The sequence below is a fragment of the Larus michahellis genome, chromosome 9 (assembly GCF_964199755.1).
Source record: "Larus michahellis chromosome 9, bLarMic1.1, whole genome shotgun sequence".
NCBI lineage: Eukaryota > Metazoa > Chordata > Aves > Charadriiformes > Laridae > Larus > Larus michahellis.
The window spans coordinates 2,785,514-2,796,482 of NC_133904.1; the positions used below are offsets into that span (position 1 = coordinate 2,785,514).

The window sequence follows — 10,969 nt, forward strand, 5'->3', positions numbered from 1 at the left end:
TCCTTGCATATTTTTTATATACATAGGTATATATTTTTTATATACATGGGTATATAAAAAAGGTATTTTTTTATACCTTTACCAGCACTTTTTTCGTATCTCTTATCTACCTGTTCCAGCAAAGACAAATCACCTACCCCAGGACAGAGCTCTGTCTGTGCAGACTGGCTGACCCGAGTATATGGAGACTGGCAAGCCATGTAAATTAATTCTACCTTCTCCCTGCCTTTGCTCTCAGAGAACCCTGCTATGCTATTTCTTTTCACTTAACAGTTGATTTCGCACAAAATATCGAGGGGCTTAAGGAAATTTTGAAATCTTGAGCCTCTAATAAGTTTGGTTGATATTAGCCAAATATTTAAATTCCAATTACTTCACATAAACCCCCTCCCATTAAATATTAAGGAAAACGTTTACATTAGAAGATGCATCACACTAATCATTATGAATCAGATATTTAGGCTACACCCAAAAAACCTAATTAATTTGTTTGTAAAGATTTTTTGATATGAAAATTATTTTCAATGCAAAGAGCTCATCATATAGACATTTGATTTTCAGTAATTTTATATGACACAAATCTTTACAGTGTTTTGAGCTGGAAATTAGCAGCACTTGATCTATAATTCTTAGTATATCTTTGTGTTTGTTTTCATAGCTCATGAGCCTCAGTCAATTGAAGAAACTGGCCATGTCTAAAAGGTTAAGATAAATGCGTTCAATGCTAACAAATCCATTAAAGTGTTCTCCCTATATTTAATGTATTCTCTGCCATAAAAAATGCTGCTGCATTTGGAGAAACACATTTTAAAGATTAACTGTTAAAATAATTTTGACTAAAGGATAATACTTGTTTTTTAACTGGAGAGGAACTGCAATTGTTTTCCTTTGTCATATTAGAAGGAATACATTAAATTAACAGAAACATTATATGTCTATATAGAGAAATAAGGGAAAACCAATTCCTTTAATGTATTCATGTTTGACATTAATTTCTCTCATTTTACTAAAATGAAGAGCCTGTAATTTAAGTCACACACATTTCTACAGACTGACCTGTAAAAATACGAAAATGGGATTTTTGAGATGCAACAGCACTGGAGACCGTTGCATGGAGCTTCTCTCCTATTGTTTCTGCAGCCTGCAGTCCAAGTCTTTAAATGGCATTTTATGTGCACAGATGCCAAATCTCAGAGGACTTGGTGTATTTATTACAGTCTCGACAATTGGAAACAGTTTAGTTTTAAATTACCAGAAGGTTCTAGCTGGCCTCTCTATGGAGGAAAGCCTGGGATCATAGAATCCTACAATGGTTTGGGTTGGAAGGGACCTTAAAGCCCCCCCAGTGGCACCCCCTGCCCTGGGCAGGGACACCTCCCACCAGCCCAGGTTGCTCCAAGCCCCGTCCAACCTGGCCTTGAACCCCTCCAGGGATGGGGCAGCCACAGCTTCTCTGGGCAACCTGGGCCAGGGGCTCACCGCCCTCACAGCAAAGAATTCCTTCCACACTTATGATCTAAATCTCCCCTCTTTCAGTTTAAAACTGTTCCCCCTCATCCTCTCATTACACTCCCTGATCAAGAGTCCCTCCCCAGCTTTCCTGGAGCCCCTTTAAGGACTGGAAGGGGCTCTGAGGTCTCCCCGGAGCCTTCTCTTCTCCAGGCTGAACCCCCCCAGCTCTCTCAGCCTGTCCTCACAGCAGATGGGCTGCAGGACCCTCATATCGCCTTCGTGGCCTCCTCTGGCCCGGCTCCAACAGATTACTACCTGTCCTAGCAGCCCTCAGAGGCAGGAAAATGAGAAAGGGCTCAACAGCCACTATTTTAAATCCCATTCCTGGGGCCGATTCATAGCGGGGCCTGGCAACCTTAGACTCTTCGAATTAAATTCTCATCCCCAGCAGCTTTTACTTGAAGAGGTGGCACTAAGCCTCACCCGCGAAGCCCTGAGGGAAGCGACTCCCCAGCCCTGGAAACGCCTCAGCCGCGCAGCCCCTCCCACCGCCTTTTGGCGCCAAAAGCGCCGCCGCCGCTCTGTCGCGCATGCGCTCCGGCACGCGGCCGGCCGCTCGCCTCACTCAACCCGTCCTGGGACCTCGCGAGACCCGGGGCTCTCGCGGCGCTGCCCCGGCGCGGGCAGGAAGCGGGGGCGGTGCGGGGCTGTGGGCGGGCCTGGTTCCCCTCAGGAGGCGGGTGAGGAGCCCTGTTCGCCTCGCGTCCCGCCGGTGGGAACAGGAGAGCCGCCGTCGTGGCCCCCTCTATTCCCCCCCTCAGTGCCTGCACGCCTCAGGGTTGCTGTGGTGGTGTGAGGGGAGCGGGGCCTCCGCGGCGCCCGGCAGGTCGTAGCTCTAGAGGAGACCCCAGCGAGCTCCTTCGCTGCCGTCGCTCGGCTCCCTCAGCCTACGGCTCCCTGAGGGTTTGGCAGCCCGGAGGTAGGGAGCTGCCTGGAGTGTCACCAAAACCGCCTGAGAAACAAATTTCCCATCAAAAAGAGCTGTTCCTAAAGCCTTGATTAGGAACGCAGCCGCCGTGAGACCGGGTCGTCCTTCTCCCCGTTGTGCTGATGTGCTAAAGTCTCTGGAATTAGCTTTGCTTAAGGAGAGCCGGAAAGGGGGAATCCTCCTCCAGACTGCGTTTCCAAGTGGGTAAGCTGTAAATCAGATGAATTATCACTCCCCCTCCTCCCCCCCCGTACTGCTTGATAATCGAGGATGTGAGCGAAAAACAGCTGTCTTGATAAGTGCTTTTGTTAGAATTCCATTTCTTTTGTTTTACTTCTGTGAGCCGTACCTGCCACTCCCAAGTAACTTTGATGAGTTGAAACATGACAAGCCCCTGTTTTATTTGGCCTGGCGAGGCCGGATTGTGTCATCCGTCTGCATGGTATCTGTTACTTAACTTGCATGACTTTTTTTTTTTTTTTTTAGTTGGCAAATCTCTTTCTGGAGAAGCTGTAGACATATTGTATGTAACTGATGTTTAGCTGCTTCCATGGCAGCCATTTCTTCTCACTCCTTCTCTTTAAATACTTCTGGTATTTCCTGCAGGAGGGGAAGAAAGTTTATCTGAGGCAATGATAGATCCTCTAGAGAACAACTTGTTTGATCTTCCTGATTATGAGAACACAGAAGATGAAACGTTCCCACCTCTTCCACCTCCTGCCTCTCCGGGAGGAGATGATGTTGAATGGGCTCAAGCTAATGGAGGTGAACACCTGTGACCCCTAAAGATTCCATTTTGCAATATAGACAATGAAATGCTGGGAGATCAGTATTATTGGTGTTGTACTTCACTAACTGGAGTTTACTGCATAAAAAGTCTTGTGTAGATAAGAAAGCAATTATAAATTTAAATTGTTACCACTTCTATACTTATGAGCTTGTGGGAAAAGTTTATTTTTGTAGATTCCAGGAGAATGTGCACGTCAATCTTCAAAAAAATTCAAGCTCTTCTGACAAAATGTTGGTAAAAATAATTATACAGCAGTGATCTATAATTAACCTTTATGCATTGGATTTCAGACAAAGTAGGGATGTTGAATGTAGTATTCCAGGGAGGTGTTGGTAGACTTTGTAGAGCATGTGACCTAGGAAAAATCCAAGATGTTTCAGGACAGTAAAACTTAATTATTTGTATTTGAAATTATCTTACTGTGTACTGAACAAGCTAATAGAAAGTATAAAGACTTTTATTTTAACTATTGTTTACTTCTACTCGTATTTGCCTGTAGTATTAAACATATGTTTTCCTTGATCTCTGCTCTGTCTGTTCACTAGAAAATAGGATTTTGGATAGATTTAGTTCCTTGATAGATGAAAAGGACAACTTCTGAATTCCTGATGTTCAAAGTAACAAAAAGTAAACCAAGAAATCAGTATCATAACTAATTGTTAGCTCTGAGATGAGATGGGTACTGGTGCCTTGTCTGTTGCAGTCAAATAATATGTAGTGGCCCTAGTCAAAAAGTATATGGACTTTGGTTCTTAAAAGACATGTTGATGGTGGTCGCACATCACCTGTGGTTTTCTTTTTTTAAGGCAATGCTGGTGGTTTAGATCTGTCTTTCAGATCTGTCAGTGGAAACTTTGGGACACGCCTGTCAAATTACGTTTATTGAAAATTTGAGTTTCTTAACTTTTAGAAGCAGTATCTACTGTCAATACACTTCTCATCAGAAATACAATGTAAGAGTTCTAAAATAAAGAAATTTCCCTTTTATGGAACCTACTTTGCTAGAAAAGTTGATTCCTCAGTATATTTTGCAGAAATGGATTTATTTCCAATCTGTCTTGTGGGAGAAGCATGGCGAAATTTGCAGACATTTGTTTGGAGTACTATACCTGCAGTGGAGTACTTGTGACTGTTGTATTTTTGATGGGGTAGAAACTTAAAATTTGCATATCATAATTGTAGTTGATGTCATTTAGATTACATACTTAAAGTGTGTTATTGCCTTTATTAGAACCAGATGGAGACCAACAGTCACAAACAAAGGATTCTGCTGTAGCTCCACGGAAAGCAGTTAAAAGACCAATGCCTAAACTGGATGCCCAGAGGTTATTTTTTACAGAATATTTCTTTCTGTGATTAATTTGGTATATGGCAGTGGGGGAATGGTTAAGGTTACCGTGATTCCTGCTTGATCATAGCTAAGTCAAAGGTCAAGAGTTTAGGAGATGGAAGTGCCTCTTGCATGCTGTATCTCAACCTTTTTATTCCCGGCCTACCTGTATAATGCTGTTACTCATCTAACTTTCTTGAAGTCTCTTTGGGACTTAGTACATGACTAATAATTTAAGAGATATTTCTTATTCTTACATAAGACTCTTCCAGCTTGATTTTCTTTATTTTGCTCAAACATAGTACTGTACATTTCTTTAATAAAGTGTGCTTCAAAATAAAACCCCAATATGATGGTAGCTGTAAGGTACTACTTAAAGTACACTTACACTTGACTTGTGTACAAGCTGGATGAACTCTGTAAAAAGATAAAGGGTTTTAATATTTTCTTTGCTGTTCTCACTAAAACTGATGTAAGTTCCTGAAAAGCAAGGGAGAGAATCTGAGCTTTCATTTTCTTCTGTTTTAAATATACTGATGAAGTTAGTGATACCACAGGTGGATGCTCTGATGAAGCATCTAATTAGTTTTACTTGGCCAATATAGATACAAGAACTGATTTCCCATGTAATCAAAACAAAAAAGCTCTTTGGACTAGAAATACGTGTATAGTTGATTTTCCAGATAAGTCTTTGGTCTTACAGAGTCTTTGTCCTATTTTGTGTGTTTTCTTAACAACTTCTAATTTTGTAAATCTTTCAGATAGGGCTCTGTAACTTTAGGCCACTTAAAGGAATGGGAAGTCGTTTTTGGGGTGTTTTGTTGTTAGTTTGTTTTTAATTAGAAAAAGAAAGTATGCGTTTCAAATAACTTTATCCATGTTCTGTTACCAGGTTAATTTCAGAAAGAGGACTTCCAGCCCTGAGACACATGTTTGACAACGTAAAGTTCAAGGGTAAGGGGCATGAGGTAAGATGTTGTGAGCTTTTGTTTTGTTTCTTGGGAGGTTAATCTAGACTTGATCGATTGCTGCCCATCTGATATGGGGAGAATTGATATTACAGTCTGGTTAGCCAGATTTCTAACACTATTTGAATGTACCCTGATAGGGTCTGTAGTTGCAAATTTAAAAAAAAAAACAAACAAAAAAAACCCACAAAAAAACCCAAAAAACCAAACCTCTAAACACACGTAAATGTTTCAATAAAATTCTTGTTTTGATCTTAAAACTGTTTTCCTCTAATTCAAAACTAGAATATCATGTCTGTGACTCTTTGTTGTATTGTCCACAGAATGTTTTGGTGTTTGTTTTTTTTTTTAAATTGGAACGAGCTTATTATAAGACTGCCTGCTACATCTGGAATGCCTTTACCATCTCATTTCATGATCGGTTTCCTCTGTTAGTGAAAATCTTCCTGGCTTTTGTGATACCTCTATCCCAATGTTTTTGATATTGAAGAAAGTGTGACATACCACTTAAGCAAAGAGAAAGCAGTATTTTTCCTACAAACTGTCTCATTGTCTTGGGTACACTTAAACATACAAAGCTCATTTTTCTTTAAATATCATTCGACTATTGGCATACTTGCAAGGATGCCTGTGCATCTCTGGTTTACAGCAAACATTCATGGTGTAAATTTTGGCTTTGCAACTGGGGGCACAAAGAAAACTAGGCAGTATTGCTGATCTGAGCAAAAATCCTTACTGGATAAGGTTATTTAGATGTACGTTTTTCTGTGTGTTCTAAGCATCAAAATAAACACCAGCTGTGCCCCTATGGATTTTTTTATTTTCTAGGTTGTTTAAGGGCAGCTTCTCAGGAGCCTGTCAGATGTCTTACAGTATATACAAATGCTCTTCCTGAACTTGGGTCGCTATTTGTCTCATAGCTTGAAATTGCACTTAGAGATAATTGTGGAAGAAAAGGTTACCCATGCGTTTATATTACTTAAATTTTCAAGAGGCTTTGAAGCTGCAGGTGCCTAATGTTTTCAGAAATGTTACTCTCCCATTTCCCTCTGCAGTCTTCTGACTTCGCCAATTTTTACTAGCTGGATGTCTCATTTTATATTGTAGGCAGAGGACCTGAAGACACTTATACGACACATGGAACACTGGGCTCATAGATTATTTCCCAAATTACAATTTGAGGATTTTATTGACAGAGTAGAGTCTTTGGGGAACAAAAAGGAAGTTCAGGTACGTATTAATTCCTGTTAGTTTCTACTGGTGCAGTACTAAATAGTGTAAGAGGTAGGTTTAGGAGAGCAATTATGCAACAAAAGAAGACTTAAGTTGTGCATAATGCTGAGGAGTATAATGTTGTTTAAATGAATTTTCTTTTAAAAAAAAAAAAACTTTCCAATATTTCAATACATTTAGATACAACCTTTCTTTATTTGAATTAGTACCTCAGAGAATTGGCTTCAGCTTTTCCAGGACATCTTTAACCAAAGTAATGTGCTTAAGAGTGATGGAACTGGTTGGTTTTTTGGGTTTTGTTTCTTTTTTTAATATTTGAACCTGCAAAAGAAGAGTTATGAAGGATGTTGCTTCATCTGGCTAGGTGGTAGATGAGGACTAGGAACAAGGCACTGAAAGTTGTGGGTCAAACAGACGTGTAGTGAAAGGAGTATTTTTTTCAGAGTTATAAAGTGTAAAGAGAAATTGGGAGTAGTATTAAAAACATAGCAATGTTGTACAAAAGATTTTGTTACAGATGAAATGCTGGTGTTTTAATTTCTCATTTGCAGACCTGCCTAAAACGGATTAGACTTGATCTTCCTATTTTACATGAAGACTTTGTGAGTAATGAAGGTATGTTCATTGTGCTGTTTGCTCAGTGGTTCAGTGCTCAGAATTACTTTACTTCACCTCCTACTGACCAGAAGTTAATGATCATGATACGCTTTTCTAAAGTAGAAGAAATTGTTGAGTGGTCCTCTCTTTTAAAATCAAGCTTCTGTGAGACTTAAGATTACAAAACTGGCCTGATACTGTGACTAAAATGCTACATGTATATGCAAAAGTAAATAAAAGTGTGTGGTATACTGAAAGGAAATTGAAAATGGGTATTATTACACACATTGTTGGCAACATTATTGCAAAAAAAACCCCAAAACTGCAATTAACAAGTGAATGTATTGGTTTGTGTTTACTCTTATGAGTGTGCAGTATGAAGAGCTCTTGGATCTTACTAATGCAGAAATCAAACACTCCTTACACTGTTTATACCACAAGCTGTTACAGTGCAGTCAGGGTGTAGTGTTCTTAGTAGGGAAAGTACTTGTTAATGCTCGTGGGCAGTTACGTCTATGTGTCCGTCTTGGCATATAGCTACTACTGAGTATTTCTTCTAATATGAAAATCCAGCCACTTAACAATTAGGTAATTCAAGAGTCTCTTCTGATCAGATAATGTTTTTAGCTAGACTAGAATCAATCAATTATTTTTTTTATATAAAAAGAGAGAGCAGAGTTCACTTGGTAGTTCAAAAGAAACTTTATTAGCAGAAATGAGAGAATTTCATAGTCATCCCTAAGCTTCTTCGCAGGTTTTCACATAGGTCTAGTTTGTCTTCACTTGAACCTCAGCCTCCAGACAAATCAGTGCTTGGGAAAGGTGTTCTGGTGGCTGAGTTAACCAGTGGTAGAACCTTGCCTCACCTGTGGGGACGGCCTTTGGGCTGTTAGTGGCATGTGGCTGTCTTCACTCTTGGCTGCATTTGCTAGAAATGGAATGCAACCGTAAGCAGCCACGAACAGTAAAGCAAATGGTTCCTGCCGACAGGGTCTGTAGAGTTATCAGATTTTTCTGTGCGATGGTTCCATACATTTGTATTTAAATACAGTGCTGATCTGTTCTTGAACTGTGTTAGCGAGTGTACGGCTACAGCTGGTCAGTCTTCAATTGAAAAACTTGAGTAGGTACCTTACAGTCTTGAAATAGAAACTGCAGATAGAGTATTGTATTAAAAACCAAAACCTTGTTGTCAGCTAACTTCTCTATTCACAGGCTTAAAGTGGTGCAGAGGCACAAGCATACTTGGCCTTAGGCACTCTCGAAAAAGTGCTCTGCTTCTCTATTGGTGGGTGAAGTTTGTCTCATGGAGTTGGACTGCCTCTGTTTTGCATGTGTTAATGTGGGCAAATGAGTAAATATTCCATAATAATAGCACACTGAATTCAAAACTGACTATTCAGTGCCTATGTTCAAACTTCTGTCTGACTCCTGTAACTAGTCCTGCCAATTCCCAAAGGGCAGTACTGTATGAGTAGGGGTGGGAAGAAAATTACCTGCCCTTTCAGTAGGGATTGCTGGAATTTACTGTCTCTTCTTAACCTTCAAGCACAGCTCGTGATTACTAACTTAACACACAGAGCTATGCCTCTCTAAATTCAGGCATTTATTAAGTGTGTTTGGGGTGTCTGATAAGCATTTGTTGTATACTCTGAATATCAGGCATGTGAACCTAGGCAGAAAATTGCCCGTTAAAACTAAATTACTGAGTGATCTTCAGCTGTCAATACAACTTTAAAATGTAGATCATAGAAATGCTTTAAAAATGTTCTCTTGACAGGTATTTAGATCCCTCTGAGTTCAAAATGTTGATTTCTGCCCCTCTTCCCCCTCCCCCCTCCTCACTTTTAACCAGATGGTGGAGGAGCAAGCAATGGGCTGGATACAGCCACTGAAGATGTACGTTCCTGCTCTGGCAATGCAGAAGAACTCAATTCTCTGTCTGGTACAACTCTCACGGAAGAGCAACAACAGCGAATCAAGAAGAACAGGCAGCTGGCCTTGGAACGTAGGCAAGCAAAGATGCAGTGCAACAGCCAGTCGCAACACAATGGTAATCAACTCTGTAAATTGAGTGTTAATGTTAAGGTCAGTAGCCTGAGAAGCTTGTACAACTGAGCTGCTGAGTCAGTTCAAGGAAATGGTAGCGATTGCTTTTCTAGTAAGTAGCAAAATGTGCAACTCTCAAACTTAAACTGTCTTCCTGTAGTCAGACTCCTCCAAAGCTAAGTCAGAACTGCTCTCCCTGGTTGTCACACCAAGTCATGATAGCTTTGTCTGATGAAATGAAACTCAACTTGCTGGTCATCTCCAGTTGGCTTTCCCACGGACTGTGGTGGGACTCTGGTGCTAGAAACTGCACTGTTAAACACAGCAACAGTGCTTTCTCATGGTAGGAATTGCTTTATGACCTTTTTTTCTTTTTTAACAGAGCTCTCTGCTCATTACATGGAAGAGGAGTTTAATACCCCAGTTGCTCAGGATCCCACTGACCTTATCGAAGACACTCAAGTTACTACAACCAAGGTTGCTGTTCCAGAAGCTGGAGATACAGAATTGGAATGTGCCAGTGAAAAGCAGTAACTGTTCCCTATACTTTGAATGACTTTCTTGACTGAAAGACCCCCCAAGTTTTATGTACTATTGTTACATTAACTGTTGCTGGCCCTTTGCACTCTGACTCCAGAAGCTTTATGGAACTCTCCACCACGACATCTGCATGGTTGGACAGAACTCTTCTCTTGAAACTGCAGATGAGCAGCTCCCTACACCAGAAGTTCTTCATCTGCATTTGAGACATCTTTTACACCTCCCCCAACACTTTTCAGGGCACCTTAATGAGTTTTTGACCTGCTTTGAATTTCGTTTACAATTGATGTCAAACTGAAGTAACTGGGATATTGACAGGTGAAGTTTCTGTTAAAGCTGTGTTGGTTGGTTGTTTTTCTTTTAATACAGGGTATCTACAATATCAGATAGTACTATGTCTGAACAGGTCAGCCTGGATTTTTTTTAACTTTGTTATCAAGTACCTGTATCTTTTTATAAAATTGAAGCTATTAAACTTCAGAAGTCAAACCTGAACTTCATATATGAGGCTGTTACAACTCCCTGCCCTCCAGCTTTCCCCATCCCTTGTGCTAGCTCAGATGTCTCTTCACAGATGAGTACATCCCTTAAGGGAATGTGCTTCGGCTTTGACCACATTAGTTATCTCCCTTCGGCTGATTTTGTTCTCTGCCTCAAGGCTCTGTGGCATCGTCTTCTTACAGTCTTGTTTTTCCTTCTTCCTTTTCACTTCTGTGGAATGAACAAGAATCACCATAATGGTAAAGCCCTGAGCACAGGGTAGACTGTTGTTTGTAACACGAAAGTGAATTTCTAGAAAGTGAATTAAGATGAGAGCAGCACTTAGAACAGATGAAATAAGTTTGTGTCAACAGGTGTTATTTTATGCCAGCTGAGCAGCTAGGGCATTTCAATAAACAAAATTCTGTACTCCAGGTTAGTGTGAAGGAGTCTGCTTTTTGTATCCTTGTAGCTGTGAGTTTGACTTGCTAAACTCTTGTGGAAGATAACCACAGCTGTAGGAAATACTTAGGTTTTAGGAA

The 10,969-nt window shown here is 40.5% G+C and overlaps 1 protein-coding gene and 1 non-coding gene across 3 annotated transcripts; both read left to right on the forward strand.

The window, feature by feature from the left end:
- The first annotated feature begins 2,106 nt into the window (after window positions 1–2,106).
- TIPIN (TIMELESS interacting protein) lies at window positions 2,107–10,442 on the forward strand. Of its 2 annotated transcripts, none has more exons than XM_074600329.1 (8): window positions 2,107–2,644; window positions 3,047–3,205; window positions 4,462–4,555; window positions 5,453–5,528; window positions 6,636–6,758; window positions 7,313–7,376; window positions 9,214–9,411; window positions 9,790–10,442. In XM_074600329.1, the coding sequence occupies exons 2-8, from the start codon at window positions 3,073–3,075 to the stop codon at window positions 9,939–9,941; spliced, it is 840 nt and encodes a 279-aa protein (XP_074456430.1). In that variant the 5' UTR covers window positions 2,107–2,644; window positions 3,047–3,072; the 3' UTR covers window positions 9,942–10,442. The 2 variants fall into 2 exon arrangements, with proteins under 2 accessions (XP_074456430.1, XP_074456431.1); XM_074600330.1 differs by having other exon boundaries at window positions 2,145–2,640.
- On the forward strand, window positions 8,258–8,394 carry LOC141749099 (small Cajal body-specific RNA 14). The gene has a single exon (XR_012589262.1).
- Window positions 10,443–10,969: the final 527 nt, after the last annotated feature.